The 21,534-nt window shown below is 39.8% G+C and overlaps 1 protein-coding gene and 1 long non-coding RNA gene across 2 annotated transcripts; one reads left to right on the forward strand and one right to left on the reverse strand.

Moving 5' to 3' along the window:
- Positions 1-6,001: 6,001 nt before the first annotated feature.
- Positions 6,002-10,926, reverse strand: LOC145437106 (uncharacterized). The gene is made up of 2 exons (XM_080314277.1): positions 6,330-10,926; positions 6,002-6,238 (listed from the first exon to the last, which is right to left on the reverse strand). Exon 1 carries the CDS (start codon positions 10,577-10,579, stop codon positions 7,271-7,273), a length of 3,309 nt encoding a protein of 1,102 aa, XP_080170403.1. The 5' UTR covers positions 10,580-10,926; the 3' UTR covers positions 6,002-6,238; positions 6,330-7,270.
- Positions 10,927-20,034: 9,108 nt separating this feature from the next.
- On the forward strand, positions 20,035-21,277 carry LOC145437108 (uncharacterized). The gene is made up of 2 exons (XR_013914578.1): positions 20,035-20,459; positions 20,705-21,277. It is a non-coding gene; the product is annotated as an uncharacterized LOC145437108 (long non-coding RNA).
- The last annotated feature ends 257 nt before the right edge of the window (positions 21,278-21,534 follow it).

Raw genomic sequence — 21,534 nt, forward strand, 5'->3', positions numbered from 1 at the left:
AGTTGAATGGGTTTTTGGTCCGAACACCGTTAAATGTCGTGGTCTCAACTAAACCAATTACGATCTTCTTTGGCATGGTACCACTCACTAACTCTCTATCAATTTTCGACAACCCCGCCGCGAATGTATGAGTCGACATTTGTAAGCGTATCCAGGGATACTTTGCAGTATTCTTCTGTAATACAGACTTGTGTGCCAAGCTTACACTTTCAGCGATCTTCATCTGTTTGACATACACCTCCATTTCGAGTAAAACAATTTGTACATCTTCCGCATCACCGAGCAGACAGAAATTATCTTCGTTACGTGTAAATTTTAATTTCATGTCGACATTATCCAGCATACATCTAGACTGTTCAAAAAGACCCATTCGAATTTTACCGATCAACTCTAACGGAGTGCTGTTTTTTGTAAGGTCTTTTCGTTTAACATATCCAGTATTCGCTGCACCAAGAACATCCATAGATCCAGCGACATCTTTATAAAAACCTTGTCCTTGCACAAAACTCTCCGAGGCGCCATGTGTATCATTCAACAACCGAGAGATATAAGCTTTGTACGCATGACAATTATCCGAATTTGTGATAACCTCATTTGAAATAGTTACATCGATTTGTTTGAAAAGAGAATCCAGCATGTTATTGACCAGACCCACTTGTGTATCGTTTGCTAAATCAGTTCCATCGCGTTTAGTGAGCTTCAAACGTAATATCAAGAACGTGTTTTGTAGATCCATATATCGATCCGTCCTTGGTAATTGTACTTCCATGACATTACCTAAACTATGGGGTTTGACGACGACATATTGCGATTCCTCAATACTGGTTTGTGTGTGGGGTATACTAAATATGTTTAATCCGGAGTTATGACATTCTCGGGAACCCGCGTGCATCAACATAGTTCTTAGTCGAATATATCCTGTTGTTTACGACGACGTTTGGATGAACTGTTCTTTGACTTTGTTTTTTTCCTTTTTATAGCTTTTGGGGTTAAAATTTTATCAATCACTCGACCGCCAGCTTGTTTACTTCTCTTGACAACACTAGACTTGATCGAGTTACCCCGTAATAGATCTCTCGCTATTTCACCTCCAGTCCGTAACAATTGACCGCCGGCGTATTTCGCAATAGGTGTCACTAAACGACCGAGCGATTTAAACAAACTCCCGATACCGGAACCGGCTTGAACTCCACCGCTAAAATATCCATAACCATCACCCGTCTGGTTATAATGACGATGGACAGAATGATGATCACACGTGAAAACAACTTTCATAATCGCTTCCTAATGTTAAATGTAGCTTGCAATGAACGACTTATTATATTTATAGGTTCCCCAAACTCATCCCTGAGGTAAAGACATACAGAGTCTACAACATCTTTTGAAACAGGGAAATAATACGGATTTGTCGCTACCCAATTATGCGCGACATCGCCAGTTGTCAGCGGTATAACTCGTAATAAATGCGCTAACGTATCTCCAAGTAAGTGAGGGTGAATAATATCGCAATACACAAACAAATATTGACCAATCGCCGGTTCGGATAAAGTGAAATCGATCTCCATGAGGGCTAATTCGCAATATCTCGTCTGGATGTTGTTGATGGTGAGTAGTCTGTGTTCAAAATCAACACCAAGCATAGAGGTGGTTAACGTCACTATTTTCATCGTGCGTGGAGTGTCAATGTGGTCTCTATATCATGTACTAACTGACCGTATTGGTCCCGGATGGTGATTTTTATATCGCGGATGTGGTTAATCGACACTGGGAAATAAAACGGTTTTTCATATACAACTTCTTGTCTCATACACGTCTCGTTATTGACTTGGATCACACGAAGTAATTGACTCATGTAATCACCCACCGGATGATGTCGTAGTACATTGATATACACAAAAAGATATCTGAGGTGGGGTTGAGTTGGTTTAGGTTTGATCGATGTGACATTACATACTGGTGTCGACACTTGATCAACTACACTGAAATAATTTGTGAATATGTCCGTGGGGTGGAGCGTGATACGTTTCGAGTAACGAATTCGGAAAAGTTCATCGTTGATTCTTTCGGTGAAACAGTGTTTGAAACTTTCAGATAATATTCTTCGCGTCAACTCGAGGTTGTTTGCATAATTCCCAAGTGGTGTTAGGTACGCGTCTACTATTCGGTCTTTCTCATTATGTAGCTCCCAGAGTGCTTGATCATGATTGATTATAATTCGATCAAGAGATTCACTGACAAAACTCATATCCATCAACGCGAGTTCATTACAAATAATTTCATTCGGTAACACCACTGAGAATTCACCCTGGGTGCCAGACAACGTGATGTAACTCATATTGAATCAACAGCTCTACGACGGAAGCGTAGGGTCACTGTCACTGGTGCTTTTCGAAATTTAATGGGGTTGCCAGCAATGTTCCCTCTAAGCTGCGCACGTGCGCAAATGCGCAGTGCTTTCACGGTCTCTGCGCACAGAAAATCCAAGTTGCGCACAAAAAATCCGAAGTGATGATCTTTTTTTAGTCGTTACGCACTGTTTTCCAAGGGTCTGCGCAGTAAGTTGGTGAGTGTGCGCAGACCCGTCAAAAATTAGAGGGAACATTGGTTGCCAGCTGCGTCACGTAAATAAATTCGTATTGTTCTAAAATTGTTTTTCGCTAAAGCAAAGAAGTATGGTTTTGGGAATATGTTGATTTGGTTTTCATTCGGTTTAGCGGTTACTGTAACCACCCGTAAAAGTTGTTGCAGCTTGTTACCGTGTGGTCTTGGTTGTATCAGATCACAATACACATAAACCTTATCAATCCGTTCCAACTTTATCGCGGGTGTAAAGATAAATTCTACCACTCCGCGGCGACGAGATACAACGCGTCTAAATGTTATTATATCCAACACAGAGCCAAGTGGTATCAATCCGTAAGGTTCGGGTGAATCATGTGTGGTACGGGGTATGTGTTTGGCGCTAGAGTCTGCGGTATCGGTATTTATGGGTACACCCCGCTTGTGTCTTTTTTTACTCGTAACTAATCTTCTGAATGTGATTCTAAAGTCTCCGAATCCTTGTAAAATGAAAATGTCCCCCATGTAATATTTCTCGTACGATTCTAACATTTCACCGATGCTGTAATACGAGCCTTCGGGAATATAATACCGATCGGTGTATCCATTCGCATCGACAAATCCAAAACCGATACTTTTCGCTGTCACTTCAATTCGCGGTTGAAAATCATGCGGGAAGGTCAGCTCACACAACCCCAGCTCATGGCGATTCATTTCTAATTCTTTGTAAAGTTCCGTTTGAAAATCTGTGCTAGTATTCGGAAATTTATCCAAACTCGCATTCGAAGGTAGAGTCAACAACATTTTATTGTTTCTTTCAACATATACGATGAGGTGATGGATTCGGTAATAAATACCCAAGTGAAGAAGACAGTAGCGTTAAATATATCTCACGATCCACCCCGACAGAAATTTGATATAATGAAAACACGATTACACACACTAACATACAAATCTGTACAATAAACACAATCTGGTTTTTCAGACTGTTCGAGACTTGACCCACGCGAGATGAGACGGAATCAGAATCCATAGTTTGGCTGAACAACATTTTCAGCATCTATTTATACAAATCCGAGACCCAGGAATTAAATTTAGACGGATAACCCAACCATTTTACAAGATATTGCGTTTTCTTTCCTTTCTTGCGAGTAGACAGGATTTTCTCGATATTGTAAATATTATTATTTTTAGTTATTGGTTGTAATTCTTCACGCTGGAAGCGACCGTCTATAACTTCGCCGTGGTAGTCTTTCAATTGATAAGTAGGAGGGTCACCTTTACGACATTGAGATACGAAAAAGATTTCTTCGCTCCAACTCGCCAAGGCACTTTTTACAAAATTACCACGTGATTTCGAAATCCTGACGGGTGTGCCGATAGTTAGTTTGGGTTTTTTAGGGGTCATGTCACCGTATAACCTATGGAAAATTTGTTCTTGATTTGAATAATCAACATCCGCTGGAGGGCACCCTATAGCCACGTGAAAAGTAGTGTTATACCCCTGGCATATCTCGGACAGGACATTGACATAATTCAAAGTCTTATTATGCGTGAAATAACGGTATAACACTTGCTTCACAGTACGAATAACACGCTCGCATATCGATGCTTTCAGTTCACTATTTGTATGAAAATGTCGCACATTGTTCTCTTTTAAGAAAGTCTGAAACGCACGATTAGTAAACTCAGAACCTTGATCGCTTTGAATAACATGAGGTATACGATCCTTAAATATTTCCTTGAATCCGCGAATAATACCTTGCGCGGTTTTGTTCTTGAGCGGATACAGATATAAAAATCGGCTGAAACAATCGATCGTCACCAACACATATTTAAAATTATCGTTTTCTTTTGAAAGGTTTTGCATATGCATGAGATCGGTTTGATACTGAACACCAAGACCGGACGTAATCACTCTAGGTCTCTTAAATTTCTTTCGATATGGAAAATGTTTTGTGTACGCGTCCTTGCTCGAAAGAAACTCCTTGACTTTGGCTCTATTCCGCCCTCTAGAGAATACGTATGCACCGCGGTAACTACCAGGGAGCCCTGGTGTGAAATACTTAGTATGGCTCCCATCCGTATCGTCTCGGGGTCTTGGGTGTACGACCGCTTTTCGTCGGGGCATGCTGAGTCTTTACTTTGCTTCGTTGGCGACTCGGCGATGGTATAGGAATCCTTGATGGTTCACCCTTGATCAGGCGTCGCAATGCGTCCAACTCACTAGCCGAAAATAGATTCCTTTGTTCTGATATATCGATTTTCATCGGTTGATTCAGTGTGTCGTGTTTTGTTTGATAACGATTTAGTGCGTCGTTATATAAGGCTAATTTTCGTTCTTGGGGTATGTTCATCTGTAATATGTCGCTCATACATTTGTCGATATCCAAATTCAATTTCTGAACGTCAGCTCCGTTGATCGGGTTCGGATTTATGAAGATTTTTTTAAAAGAAGTCATTTTTTGAAAAGATTACCGAGTAAACCAGTGACGACGGGTAGGATGCTTGATAATAGAGTCATAAACATACCCCCATTCTGATTAAACATACGTTTTTTATGTCGAATAGGGATGTCTTTCCTGACAAGTCGACGTAAACTACATTTATGAGCTGATAGTCGCTTTCTTTTATACTTTGAAAGAGGGATGTTGCCGTTTAAAACGTTCTTTGTACAATCGCATATACACTCGATCAATTCTTTGCTGGCCCCCGATATAATTTGCTTGCGTATCTCGGGTTTACTTTTATGTAGGAACTCTAGCGTGGGAATATGCCGTCGTGTCCGAGCTGGTACCTTGGTCATTTTGAGTTTAAAGTCGGTTCTGTGTCTGGCTATTTATACCATCGGGCTATAAACCACCATGGTTTCACCAGGGAATATATTGGTCATAACGCGTCGATTTTCAGGTGCTTCTTGCGTGAGATCGAGGAATAAATAACTATGAGGTTGTCTAGCAGCGTCACGATAAGCCTCTGTTAAAAATCTAGAGTTTGGATACATTTGTCGACCGAGAAAACTGATCTGCTGTTGGTCGCGCGGATTCTTGAAAATCACCATATACGAGCTCGAGAGACTCAAGTCACGTGCTCCTTTACCCTTGTGATACAGGTTCTGTGTGATATAGCAAATTGACTTGGCTGAGTGATGAGAAAATCTTGTAAAGTAGTCTGCAATTTTCGCTGTCTCAGTCATGAAATCATCCACTATAATCAAGGTGTCTTCAGAGCAAACCTTCAACTCTTCTAAAATATCTAGACCCGCGTGGAATTCTACATTATGCATCGTCTTGAAAACCTCCTGGTAATTATTGTAACAATATACAACCCTGGATACACTAGGTTTAATCATTGATGTCGCATGCCTAATCAGCTTTGCAACAAAAGTAGTCTTCCCACTTCTTGAAGGACCACTCACAATACACGCGAATGGGTGGATCAATTCCATCATTTGTTGTTTATTGAAAACTCGATAAAGTGCGTGTGTTTATATATCAACAAGGTTGAGAATAGCCACTGTTGTAGTCATCTTGTTCTAGTGGAATATATAAACCCAGTAGAGTTCGATTTAACAATTTTCCCCGGGTTATGAAATCTTCATCTGTCCCTCGTAATTTCGTCAGTGGAAGTTGTAGTGTTACAAACGCTTTATTCAGGTTGTCAAGCAGCTGATCCCAATCTGTAAAATAATAAATCACGTAAGAGGATTCATAATACGTTCATAGAGCTTTAAAATCTAACAGTGTTACTATAACAACTATAGATCTCACCTTTTGAACACTCTTTTAAATCTTTATGTTGTGTCGATACGCGTTGTTCGTATAATTCATGCGATATCTCTCGATTCAAATACAGCTCCACGAGGTGTACATGATCGCGACGTTGTACAAGTGTCTTTTCGTGTAACCGAGTCAGACCTGCTTGCTCCAGAACAGATATTATGTAATCACTAGCCATCTGTAAAAACAAGACACAGATATCAGGAAATATTGTTACTAAAATGTTTCCATTGCAAGTTGCCATTTCGAAAACACCCACAGATTGTAAACAAAGTTTCACCTAAAACTATAAGTGTTCACCGCAGATTATGTTCACAATGACCAAGAGAATCATGCTTGCAAAAATCATCGGTTGTAGCATCGCTACTTTCAGAGTCAGAACGAGATCGTTTCAAACTGTTTGCGACTCGATGTTGATCGAGGAAAAATTGGAATTTTCTATGTCGCTTGCGGGTTCTCAAGTAGGCTTGTCTCTCTTCGTGACCGAAAAGCGGTATCCACGAACAATTTTTCCCAAGACCACATAATTTGTCAGCTTTGCTCTGTTGAATAGGATGTGGTTATCACTCGGCGTCTTCCGATCAGGAAATTGTAGTTGAAGTAGCGCTTCTATGCAGACACTTCGGACACGGGTCCATTTCTCGTCTAGTTCCTGACGGTGTGCCTTGGATCGATCGGGTATCGTGCGGTCTTGCGAGTTGTCGTCGGTACCGTGAATCGAGAGTTGTGTTAATTCCTGCTCCAGTTCAAGCGTCTCTTTGTGCAAACTATTTAAATCCAATTCTGACATTACTGACTCAATATATGAAATAGCGTTATCCATCTGAAAAACAAATGACACATCAACACATAAAAAAATACAAATAAATCATAATAATAGCAGACACACAGATAAAATACAATAGCACACAAAATATACAATTACGTCACAATTACACATTCAATGGTAGGGTTGACACACCATCCTCGAGCACTCGGCGTTTGGCATAGAAATAGGAGAATGTTTTACGCTGTTGTTTGTACGTATAGACACCTCCATCTCTGCACCGAAACCCCTTGTTCACTCCCCCGACAGATTGCCTGGATGTCAAGACGCCCAGAAAAGTTTCGAAATCAACTGGGTTGGATTTCTGGAGACCTTTGGAAGCCAGTTTTTTCTTTGGCCCATCGCAAAAGTAATTTTTTGATTGGAGACCGCAGAAAGATGTACCACCTTCATACTCCACTTTCATCAAACCCGGTTGACGAAGGTAATAGGCATACGTGTCTTTGCAACACTGTCTCGATCGGTCAAAAGAAACCGGATCAGCCAAAAACTCAGCTCGGTGTTCGTCACAAAAATAGCGTGGAAACCAGTTCTCGTATTCCACATAAAATTCATCTCTTTTCTCGGGGATAAGGATATCGTCGAATGAGGCTGAATGCGAAAGATAGAGGGAGTCTGTGTCCATCATTAATAGCATGAAGCACTCGTCACGGAAATATTTACACAAGCAGTCATAAAAAAACGAGAGCATCTTGAGCTTAGCGTTGTTATAAACCCAGAATCCCACTTGAATACAGTTACCCCACTTGATCGTTTTAGGTTTCTTCGTTACTTCAAATAGATCAGCGTTCAATTCATCATATTTCACAAAAAAGCGATCCTTCACGTTGACACCCAATTCACTTTTATCACAGTAGGAGGTTCGTTTGAATTTACGTGGATTCATCAAGACCCGACCATAGCTGCTGTTTCCGGCTAATTTTTGTGTCAGGGCAATAATCTCAAGGTTAGGGTCACGGTCCCCAGCACGTCGACAATCCGAGACATTTTTCGCAAAGTTGTCAAAACATGTCTTTTTGGTGAATTCGACCGCCTCATGAATTTTGGATATAATCAATCCGTGTTCAACATACCACTTGATCAAGTCGGAGGTCAACAAGATTTTCTTACCCCAGTATGAAGCAACTAACATGCGCGTGGGTTTGGTGAGTAATTTGCGATCAACGGCGAACTGTTTCATGTGACCTGACAAATGCTCGCGAGATACCATCGTATTTTTGAATATCGGACATAGTTCAACAAACTTCCTTTGCAAATGTTTTGGCGTAAAAATATCAACTGATAAACATCCGAAGAATGTACCAGTCATTACCATCTCCATCAATTTATGTGCGGTGACAGACTTGGCTCGAGTCAATTGTGGTTGAATACCATTAAGATATCGCACAATATCAGGATTTTCCTGTTTCTCCGTGCGCCAGTCGCATTCCCATTTACATATGACTTGATAATTGAGGCTTTTGTAATAATCATGAACACGTTTAGTTCGTTCTCGACGTTCCAAGTCATCACAGCCAAATCTGCACTGATGCGCGTGAAAATGACACCCAAGAAAAGACAAGATTACCCCTTGGCCAGCCGAATTACGATAGAAACCATCAGCTGGATAATTACGGGCTCCTATGCGGATTTCAGGTCCATTAAAAGCATGGTGGACATGTACATTGTGGGTATACGAATACCAGTTTAGCCATTGAGCTGCTGTCTCACCCCATCTCGGTGCGGTCTTGACAGGTTTGAATTTAGTACACTCAGCATCGAGTGGTTGCCAATGTACCGGGAAACCAGTTGGACTAGGTTCACTCAAAGCAAAAAGGTATAACGAATTGCTGTCCAGCCCTGTTACATGTTGGGTAATCTGAGCGTTTTCCTTATAAAAAAATTCTTTGATTCGAGTTTCACCCTGTTTTTGATATCGATGGAAAATGACCGACGGTCCGCCCACTAAATTGTCTCTGAATAGCGAAACCAGATCCTGGTGTTTATCATTGAACAATGTGAAATCACGTGGGATGCTATTGAAAAGATGTCTTGATACAACCCCGGGTAGGGAGACAGCTTCCTTGAATATATCCACACTGAATTGACTTTTGAAAGATTGAAATTGTTTTTCTAACCCCTCAATGAAGTAATGAGTGTCGATTGCGTTGTACCATTTGAGATAATCACGTAAAGTTGTCATTTTGTTATCGTTCCAAACCTTCAAACAGTTTTCATATTCAGCTGTGGATATATTACGACCTTTTAGCGAGCTGTAAAAGTCGCTGTGGCTAGGAAGACTCGTATAATCCAACTTTTCCAAACTAGTCAGAAACTCATACGGAAAATGACCTTTAGCGGCGCTACATTTGAAGGCTTTCAAATAAGCATCGTACGAGAACCCAGGTGCCAAGTAATTTACAATGTCCAAAAATTTAAGTCTGTTAGTTGTCAACGAGAGGAAGTTGTTACCGCGCTTCAATACACTCAGATTTTCATCAACGAGTAAACCCATCAAGTACTCTTTGAGACAGTTCAAGTCATACCGACCGCCATTGAACGACAAAACAGGGATTTGTTTTAAATATCGCATAAACTCCTCTTGTAAACGTTCAAGAGGTATTTTTCTCTCGGAAGGATCAAGTGCTTTCATTTCGGTAATTTTACATTCGAGCATGTCCAAGTAGTGTTGATATTCCATCTGTAACAACCTAAATGACTCACTTTGAATATCATGAAAATGATCAACCATTTCCGCACACAAGTCGTTTGGGTCGCCGTTCGAGACAATTACATACGGCTCCAAGAACCCTTCCACATTAGAAGATATACTAACAGAAATGGGAATATGTTTGCACTCCCATGAAGTTTTGGCGGAATCTGGAATATCACACTTTTCAAACATGCTCTCGATATCAAACGCGATACGGTATTTGAAATAACGAAGTTCGTGAGGAACAAACACCCCTTCTAAATCAAGCTTTTCAAAGATGTTCAGAGGAGGTGTATACACGCCACCCGGAAACACTTCAACGACACCCGTTGTACATTTGTGTCTGGTCAATTCATACTGTTCGTTAAACAATCGTAGACAAACATCACATTTATAGGTCTCTACATACCGCCTCAAGTCAGTAATGAGACAGAAATGGCGATCTTCTAAATGTAAGTACACAGGTTTCCCTTCAAACGTACTACGTCGGAGAGCGCTAGCTTTACCCTCAGTCTTGGTGTACACGGTTATAGCAACATTAAACAAATCCTCGATATCGTCCAACATGTCAAGAGTCACACCAGATTCTACATTTACACCGTACACCGAAGTGAACTGTTGAGCCATTTCCTTTGTATCTTTTCCTAGTGAGTGGGCGATGCAGCGAAAAGCGCATAAATTATCCTTATACCTCGTACCGTTTTTTCGGCGTGTAAATGTCATGACACATCTTGACTGTGTCAGACCTGGGGGTATTTTAACACCAACACAACCAATCAGTAAATGACCCGTGGGGTATACATAAAACTGTACATTAGTCAGACAGACTGGTAGCGACTTTGTATCTGGTCGAGAGTTTTGTAACAAATCAAGTGAGGTTTCCAAGCGTATAGATTCAACAAACTCATCGAATTCAGGTAATGTTGAAATTAGCGCCGGTGTTTCTAATACACTATCGACATTCGCCGACGCATGAAAATAACGAAATCTCAGAGTCTCAGTGTGATATAAAATGAAGGCATGTGCGTAGTTCACTTTAAAGGTATGTGACTCGGAGAAAAATATCGCTTGGATATCGTGGTAAACATCCGTTAGCTCACGATCGATAACTCGAATATTATACACATGCCTGGTCTTTTTCACTACATACGATTTTATCGCTTGCCAGTTCTGATTTACAATTTCTTGGTGTTGGTTGTCGATCTCTGGCGGTGCATTCCCATCCTCGTGATTCCACAGACATCGACTCATCTGTAAAATTGATAACGCATGGTTACATTCAACACTTGAGGAACATGAAACCAGTCTTACTTACATTCTAGTTTCTTTGCTGGTGTCTTCGACTCTTTATACTAAACAAGTAACACGTCAAACTATGTCGCTAACATAGTGCTATGGCAGATAACTTACCAGTAGACTCGTGTTTTCAACTTGAGTTTGCACTGTCTGTTCAACAACAAAATCATTACATCATGTTCACTAGTTCTGCACAGTAATAACTCACCGTTTCAATTCTTTAATCCCACGCTTGTTGTGTCTGTAGGATAATCGAACAACAAATCATATTCGTAAATTAAAGTAGTTATATCAGATAACTTACCTATTAAGTAGTTAACCATAGACTCGCTCTGTAATACGCTCAGCTCACCAAATACGTCGTTACTATAACTCAATTTTAACTGTTTCAACCCGCGGATTATGTCTGGATCAATAAAGTACAGCACGTGGCGATGTCTTTTTATAGAGCTCATTATCGCACGCTTAGGCGATTCGCTTTTTATTGCTATTGTGTAACAATCCTTTCCCTCTCGATACCGCGCGGCGTTTCACACCTTATTGAGGTTCTCTTCGCGGTTATTGTTACAGACATCTGTTATGGCAACTAGCACGATTATTGAGAATTATCTTCTGTATTATCATAACTTAACAACCCCCACCTTGAGCGAAATGGAAAAATTCATCCACAGAGTACTAGATTTCTATGTACATGGAGAAAACGTGAACCGTGTTCGAAAGTGTGATTTCACCGCATTGGTTAACTCGATTCGGTCATACGACATCGATTGGAATGGCGTTTTTAGTATCATAAGCGTTGCGGCGATGAAAAGCGACATTCACTCCATCGCGGTGTACAGAGATTTAACAACAGACATCTTGAATAATCACTACAGTACATTGATAAGCGACTGGGTAAGAGGAAAATGGTCCTGCATCATAACACCTTATGAACGGTATCCTTTCGTACAGAATTCGTGTAAAGTCTACTTCAAACCAAGTCTATTCGCGCGGTTCATCAGTGTTATACAAAGTCTGTTACCTCGTTTGATACCACGCGGCTAATTCTATAAATGACGATTAATTTACTGATGACTCTCACTTTACCAAACGATATGACATCGAACAGCGCCAACAGTATGCAAGTCGGAGCAGTTTCAAATTTTCACGTCGGTGTCAAATTCGTTTCATCCCCCAAAAGAGGTGGCGTTTGTCAATATCTCAAAGGTATATTCATCGACAATAATAATGAAGAGATATCTTTCACGTGTTTCAATCGTGAATTGTTCGGAGCCATTGAGAAAGCATGCAACAAACGAAAAAAACTCATGGTCAAATCCGGTTGGGTCCAAATTGATAAATTTACTGGAAAACCTACTGTATTACTGGGACGGGCTTCGTCAGTAACCACGCATGGAAAATCGAGACATACGACTGAAGAATACCCATTATTGACCTGCGAATCGGTATACGGAAATAAAGATGAATACGTTTCGATCGCCGCTACGTGTGTTTCTCGAGAGGAGAAGACGGTCAATTCTGACGCCGGAAAGGAGTTGAAATTATACAGTTTTACATTAAAAGACGATACTGGCGAGGTGGTTTTGGATCAATGGAACAAACCCTCGCTCGTACCCGGGAAGAAATATCAACTCACTCGTGTTAAAAACTGTATCGGTAGATTGAAAATCGATCAGTTAACTAGACTTGTTGAATTGAAGGAATAGTTTGCGTATTTGTACCCTGTAATACAATATTTCATTTCGTGTAAAATGCTTGACCTATGTGATTCGACAACTGGGTTAGCGCGGTGTTGTTCTACTGTTCGAGGTGTGAAAATTGTGCTATCGCGATGAAGTTGCGACTGTGAACAGCAGACTATTCTGTAGGTGCGAAACAGCGGTATACAAGGTGCGAATAATCCGATCTGAATCTCGGCGTACTATTCAGGTTACGTAGGAATCAATAGCTAGCGAGGAAAGACTTGAGTTAGAACACGATCGGTCATTTGTCACGACTAAACTACACCGTCTTCATGTGAAACCGTGTGAGCGATCCCTATACCTGTAACGTTATCATGTCGCGTCTATATCAGCTACGTTACCATGTCACCGCGGTCTATATCCAAAAGTACGAATCACGACTCCGAGTTTTCAATACGAGTCACCGCCACAGCCTATACCTGAAAGTACGAGTCACGACCACGAGTTTTCATTACGATTCACCGCCGCAGCCTATACCTGAAAGTACGAGTCACGACCCCGAGTTTTCAATACGAGTCACCGCCGCAGCCTATACCTGAAAGTACGAGTCACGGCCGCACCCATAAGAACCCATTACGAGTCACCAGCGGAAGGGGGGTCTGAAAGTACGAGTCACCAACACGAGTTTTCAATACGAGTCACCAGCGGGCCCATAAGCACCCCATGGCCGCGTGCGACCGATCTACTATACTACTTACATCAACGCCTGTTAAACTAGTTGTATCGAGTTATCGAATGATTTTTTCCTTACATCAAAACAACTAGTATGTGTAATTACATTAAAAAACGTATCTAAATGAGCTCCAGGGCATTGTGATTATGCAGCATACCAAATTTCATCACACATTTCATGATGGAACAACTTTAAAACTAACGCAGTTCTATAGCAACTTTTGCCTAAATCTGTTTTCGGTAACGTGTGCATATACATAGTCAGCTTTAATAACAGAATTACCATGCTAATATGTGACTCCTCACCTTGAAACTTGGTACGTAGTTGTAGGACATTGTGATTATGCAGCATACCAAATTTCCTCATGCATTTCATAATGGAACAACTTTAAAACTAACGCGGCTCTACATCGACGTTTTGCGTATATCTGTTTTGCGAGGGCGTATAGCACGTACCTATACATAGTCAACTTTAATAACGGAATTACCATGCTTAACATTGAATCCCAACTCTAAACTTGATACGTCGTTGTAGGACATTATGGCAATGCACCATGCTAAATTTCATCACACATCTAGTGATTATTATTATTATTATCATTCACATCAGTGGTGCTTATAGCCTGTTTTAAGGCTTTGTGCTCCACGGCATTACAAGTTATACAGTTCAATGAATATGCATTTCTTCGTCTCTTGAATGTTCGTTCTTGCACTCTCTCAGGCACTCTCTTCAGGCAGTCTCTGTCACGCGCGCTTTTATCATCGTCTCGTTTTTGCTGCCGACTTATAGCTCGGCCCACTCGGATTGGGCTTTTCGGCGATGAGGAGCCCATAGAACCTCCGACACATAGTAATTAGTCCGAACCGGGAATCGAACCACCACCATTCCCGCGCGCTCCTAAACCTAAAAATTCCTACCCTACCACCTAATACTAAGACGCGCGCAGGAATGTTTTTTATGCTTATACAACTCAACGAATACCCATCGGCCTGTTTACTACATTTTAAAGATTCTCTCCACCATTGTGTATACAAGAATATACTTCTCTTAGTAAGCAATTTCTCGTGAATTCCGAAGCACATTGACGTGTGTTAACTTCTGTATTAGGTGATAGCATAATTTTCATGTCTGACAATGTTACTTGTCAAGGTGATACAAACGTAAGCTCAAACTACTTTAAAATTTAAAGTGTCACCAAATTTTATCTAAAACTGAAACTGTCAAGTACCGATAAAGTAGTCTAAACCCTAGTCACTTTTTACGTGGAGGGAGTACATAGCGAAGTACTTGTATATTTTGGAGTACTCAAGTATAGGTTTGGCCTGCTTGCGCTATACTAAATGAAGTGATTGACTATTTACACTGCATCTACTTCTATTTCAGAGTTTTTCGGTTTTCGAGCAAACTATACCTTCAATACTTACTTTTTAACTCACTCGGAAATCATCACTTCTTGTACTTTAGTAGGACTTTACTGTTACTAAAATGTTGAGATGTACTTTCTATCAGTGGGCCAGTGGTCTTGGTGAGTGGTGTCAGTTTCATCTATATCCAACGAAAAGCTACTTGAGTACTTTAGGGGTTCGTATCTTCGCAAATAATATATTCTAAACATGTTTAGATAGCGAGGAGTGAAAGGGACAAATTTTATCTAAAAATGAAACTGTGAAGTACCGATAAAGTAGTCTAGACTCTAGAGTATTTTTATGTTTATTCAGTTCAACGAATATCTTCATATTGGCCTGCTTACTACATTTTAAAGATTTTCTACGCTAGAAAAATCGCTGTAACATGATAAGTATATTATAATTAATCTTATCAGCGCGGCATAGTACATTCGAGTAAATTCATTTAATTAGCTTATGTTTATGAAATTATTTGGTTTCCGAATTCTATCTAAAACTGAAACTGACGAGTATCGGTAAAAGCAGTCTTACACCGTAGTCACTTATTACGTGGAGGGAGTCGATAGCGAAGTACTCGTGCATTTTGTAGTACACAAGTATAGGTTTTATCTGCTTCCACTATACTTAATCAAGTGATTAACTATTTACACTGCATCTACTTCTATTTCAGAGTATTCGGTTTTCAGGTAAACTATACCTGCAATACTTACTTTTTAACTCACTCGGAAATCATCACTTCTTGTACTTTACTAGAAATTTACTGCAACTAAATGTTGAAATGTACTGTTATCAGCGGTCTTGATGAGTGGTGCTAGTTTCATCTATATCCTACGACGCATTTTTGCGCTGCAGAATGACTTATCGCAATAAAAATAACAAAACTACTTCGATAATTTGCGAACTCTCACTGCGCAAAAACGTTAGTACTCTAGGTCTATTTCTGTTTAATACTGTAGCTATCATGAAGTTGATGTACTCCAATATCATAACGACTTGAGAGTATTTGGTACATGTAGGTAAAAAAAACCTACTTGGGTATTCTCAAGAAGTACGAGTACTTCTATACTTAACAACTCTGGAAGTTAGCGCAGTTTGTGGCATTTGTATGCAATCGAAATTTGCGTGCTTCTCACTTACCTTATGTTAATAGTTTTCCTTTTCTATCTACTTTACAAGATTCAGTGTAGAAGTTTAGTGAAAGTGTAAGAGTTTAGCAAAAGCAGTTTTTGATAATAGCACTTGTCAAGTTGATACAAACGTAACTTCAAACTACTTTAAACTAATTGTACTTGTATTCCAGCAAAATTACGAATCGTTGAGTATAGAGCGATAGCCTCTATCATACTTGCGGAAAATAGGGATTTGGTACACGAGTATCAAATTAGAGTAAATTGAGTACACTTGAGAGGTTATTAGTGATTCTGCTGGAGTTTATATGAAGGGAAGTCCTGATAAAACCTTGATTATTTCAGAAAAGAATAGAGGGCTTCTTTCGATATTTTGATAGTCTCCGTCGTAGTGTCGGATGTCATGAAATTGTATACATGCCATCTAGTACTACGGAAAATGTCAAGGCTGGTACTCAATGGTTCTGTTAGTAATTATATGAAATGTTTGGGAATCGAATTGGACCGTAAAGTATGGTCCTATGGCATAGAGCCCTACGAAATGAGTCCACATACCACGTAAAATTCCACTCCAAGCGCTGCGGCTTAGCTCAAGCGAACACGTATTTCGTACTTTAGGTGTTAAATCATCTTTCTTATGATAAATAAGCATATGAAGAATTGATCAGAAAATTTTGTAGAGTACCGTAGGCATCGATACATTGATAAAATGGGTTTCCTTATCTTAAATTGAAACGGACAGAATAAATCGAAACATTTTGCAGAGTCCCGTAGGCTTCAAGACATAACTCAGGCTGAGATTACCTCCTAATAACGAGGGCATCGAGTGGGATGTTATAGGAAGCAAGACGAATCATTGTAAAAGTGTTGAAACTTAATTACATCTGTAATTTCATCACTAAAGTTGATCACGCATAGGTACGTGCTACGCTCCCGCAAACAGATTAACGCGAAGTCGGTATAGAACTGCGTTAGTTTTAAAGGTGTTCCATCATGAAATGTGTGATGAAATTTGATATGTTTCATTGTCATACTGTCCTACATCTGTGAACCAATCTTCAAGTTGCGCATTCCATGTTTGGCTCGCTAATTCCGTTATTAAAGTTGAGTATGCATAGGTACGTTCTACGCTCCCGCAAAATTCGGTATGGAACTGCGTTAGTTTTAAAGTTGTTCAATCATGAAATGCGTAGTTTTAAAGTTGTTCAATCATGAAATGCGTAACAAAATTTGACATGGTGCATTGTCATAATTTCTTACAACTGCGTACCGAGTTTCAAGGTGGGGAGTCGATTATTAACATGCTAATTCCGTTATTAAAAGTTGACTATGTATAGGTACGTACGCTACGGAAAAACAGATTCAGATAAAAGTCTGTACAGAACTGCGTTGGTTGTAAAGGTGTTACATCATGAAATGTCTGACGAAATTTGGTATGGTGCATTGTTATTATGTCCTACAACTGCGTACCAACGTTCAAGGTGAGAATTTAATGTTTAGCATGCTAATTATGTTATTAAAATTGACTATGTATGGGTATATGCTATGTTCACGAAAAACAGATATGCGTAAAAGTCGGCATTCGGCTGCGATAGTTTCAAAGGTGTTCCATCATTAGATGTGTGATGAAATTTAGCATGGTGCATTGCCATAATGTCCTACAACTACGTATAAAGTTTCCAGTTGGGATTCAATGTTAAGCATGGTAATTCCGTTATTAAAGTTGGCTATGTATGGGTACGTGCTATACGCTCCAACAAAACAGATGTACGCAAAAAGTCGATGTAGAGCCGCGTTCGTTTTAAAGTTGTTCCATCATGAAATGTGTGATGGGATTTGGTATGGTGCATTGTTATAGTCTCCTATAACCGCGTACGAACTTTCAAGGTGGGAATTCCGTTATTAAAGTTGACTATGTATAGGTACGTGCTATACGCCCTCGCAAAACAGATATACGCAAAACGTCGATGTAGAGACGCGTTAGTTTTAAAGTTGTTCCATTATGAAATGCATGAGGAAATTTGGTATGCTGCATAATCACAATGTCCTACAACTACGTACCAAGTTTCAAGGTGAGGAGTCACATATTAGCATGGTAATTCTGTTATTAAAGCTGACTATGTATATGTACACGCTACCGAAAACAGATTTAGGCAAAAGTTGCTATAGAACTGCGTTAGTTTTAAAGTTGTTCCATCATGAAATGTGTGATGAAATTTGGTATGCTGCATAATCACAATGCCCTGGAGCTCATTTAGATACGTTTTTTAATGTAGTTACACATACTAGTTGTTTTGATGTAAGGAAAAAATCATTCGATAACTCGATACAACTAGTTTAACAGGCGTTGATGTAACTTTCCTCATTTGTATGCATAGCCTACGCGAAATTGGTTACCGAATTTTTCGATTAGTTTATATTCCGTATTTTATTTAAAACTAAAACTGTTAAGTACTACTTAAAGTGTTATAAAATGTGAAAAAGTGCAAATAGCGGAGACGTTTGGAGACTGCGTTTAGGACAGTTCGATGTCGCTCGAACATTTTATCCCCAACTCGACGTAAGGTTCTCTCTGCTTTCGTATTTACCTTAACGCATGAGCCGTCGAGTTCGTACATGATAAAATTCCTGCTCAAGGAATATGCTTCGGATATAATTTCATCCTTTTCTTCAGTGATCGAAGGTGATACTCGTGATAATTCCATGCTTTGAGGAGAATAGCGAGTAAGAGCTTATTTCGAGATCTGAGCTGCTTTGAAAATGAGGATCCTATGATTTGCATAACTTTCATCTATACGGCTTGAAACCGGAAGTTCGTGATCTTGCTTCTGATTGGTCAGAATTTGTTGTCCTTGGTGATGACTGACAGCGTCGTCGTCAAGTGTATGCCGACTGCGCTAGTCCATAAGGAATGTAAACAAACATATTGGAACAGTATTTTGCAACCGTTTCAAAGTTGCAGGCCTTGTCAGGATGAGTCTGTTTGTTTATAACCTAAGATATAACATTCTATCGGCTGCAGTAACATCACCCCAGCAGGAGAAATACCATACTTTTCAGGAATTTCCATAGTCATTTTTAATTCTAAATGTTCTCTTTGTCGTAAATAGGTATATTATTGGTAAGACACTTATAGTTTGTTGTTATCCACTATGGTCCATTGTGCGGTGTTTGGATGTGCAGCAACACAAAAAAGAAATCCTGATCGATCTTTCCACCAATTTCCAAGTGATGAAAAGCTTAAAAAGACGTGGATGAACAGAATTAGCAGGAAAGATTGGTCGCCCAGTACTGGCTCCAGAGTGTGCTCTTATCACTTCAGAACAGAAGATTACAGCCGTAAGAGGGTGTCAGATGTGCCAGTTGGGTTCCAGAAAAAAAGGTTGAGAAATGATGCCGTGCCGAGCTGCAATCTTCGAGGCGAGAAAGAGGATACACGGAATAACAAGCGTAAAACGAGTACAGCTCAGCGTGCTAGTGACACAACTTTGGATGCAGATAAAAATTGTCATAATTCATCTAGCTCATCATCCACCAACTCTCCTGATTGCTCTGTAAATGGCAGCACAAAAGCCATGTCATCGTCTTCAGAACAATGTTGCAGTAGCTCAGATACCCACCCCCAAGGAGGAGAGCTTGAAAAGCTGAGAGGTGAAGTAGCTGTTGCTCGTAGTGTAATTGCTGCTCTTGTTGATAAGACCAGAAACCAGGAGCAACAAATTGCTCAGCTCAAGAGTGACAATGAAGCTAAACTTCTTTCTATGCTTGGACAATCTTCACGGATGTTCATAGCGGCAAATATGACTGATGCTGAACTTCACAATTTCACCGGACTGAATAGAGATATATTTGATATTATTGTGCTGGAGATTGACCGATTTCAGCCATTGAATTATTGGACTGGCAAAAGTGTACATTCTGTGGGCACTGCTGATACTCCTCATGAAATTGAAATTCGACCTACCGAATGTGTTTTTAGCCAAGCAGTTCAATCTAAGTCATACGTCAATCAACAATATATTTTTAACCTACTTGCACGCCATGCATGAAATATTCTTCAAGCAATTTTTGAACCAAGTTCCATCGGTTGCGAAGCATTTGTGCTCTACTCCACAAAAGTTCCAAGATATTCCAAATTGTCGCATGATCATAGACTGCACAGAATTCTTTATAGAGACTCCAAGACAAGATCTTGAAGCAGCTTGTTCAAGTTTTAGCAACTACAAAAAGCGACTGACAGCTAAATACCTTATTGGAGTAGCTCCGAATGGAGCAATAACATACATCAGTGATGGATACCCTGGCAGTACCAGTGATAAAATGATTACCAAGCTGTCAGGGGTTTTACAACATTTTCAGGTCTGTATCAGCATTAAAATCAATGGTAAACCTATTATAAGATGATAATTATCAGGCTTGTAATGGCATGAGTAACAATTTTTCTATTGAATAGACTTTCGTCATTGTTTTCATTGACTCGACTTGGACCAAGTATTATAGATCAAGAAATTAGACATGACCCGATCGAAGTCCCATGGTGTGATAGCACTTCTTGTGACTTTGATACTTACAACCCTGGATTATATTATACTTCTTTATAACAGGCTGGGGATTTAGTTCTGGCAGACAAAGGATTTCTTATTCATGAATTGATGCCAAGTGGAGTGTCCTTGAATCTTCCACCATTTCTAGCTGGAAAAAAGCAATTTACTGAGACTGAGGCGAGGTTCTGCAAAAAGATAGCAAGTTGTCGAATACACGTGGAGAGAGCAATAGAAAGAATCCGTAATTACAAAATTTTAGCTACAATCACTAGTAAGAAGAGACCATTTGTCGATCAGCTAGTACAATTATGTGGAGTTTTAGTAAATTTTCAGTCTCCAACTATTGATGGCGTATTTGATCGATACCTAAAATCGAATGAGCCAGTGCAGGTATAGATTCTTTTAATTCAGGATTGAGACACTGCAGTTTTTCTTTCTTGAATGCGTTGTCATTATTCTACCGTAGGCCTATATGCTACTTCGAAGTTTGTTGTTACCATTGTTACAGTACGAACTTCATGATGTGTAATTTTGTTGTTACATACTTTACTTTTTGAATATGTTTGAATCCCTTCAATGTGCCGATTACTGTTGATAAGAAGCACCCAAAATATATTATACGTATTCCTGCAATGGATGTTTTTATAAAACTTATTTTGCAGTAACATGAGGCAGAAATGAATTCAAATAAAAATCAGTCAACTTAGGAAAGTTGGTTTCGCCCCAACGATTGTCCTTTGCCACCTTTATGATGTGGATATCTTTTGTGGTCCATAATACAAAATGACCCCATGAAGTCTTGGCTGCTTCCATTCCGGCCTGGATTTGATGCCAATATTCATGGTTGATTTTCAATGAACCACATTGATCCAAATATGGAGAAGTATCTC

The sequence above is a fragment of the Botryllus schlosseri genome, chromosome 4 (assembly GCF_051294905.1).
Source record: "Botryllus schlosseri isolate E-star chromosome 4, Bs_hap1, whole genome shotgun sequence".
Taxonomy (NCBI): domain Eukaryota; kingdom Metazoa; phylum Chordata; class Ascidiacea; order Stolidobranchia; family Styelidae; genus Botryllus; species Botryllus schlosseri.

Coding starts and splice junctions, on each gene's coding strand:
- LOC145437106 (XM_080314277.1), bottom strand. CDS start 10,579: ATGACATTTACACGCCGAAAAAACGGTACGAGGTATAAGGATAATTTA.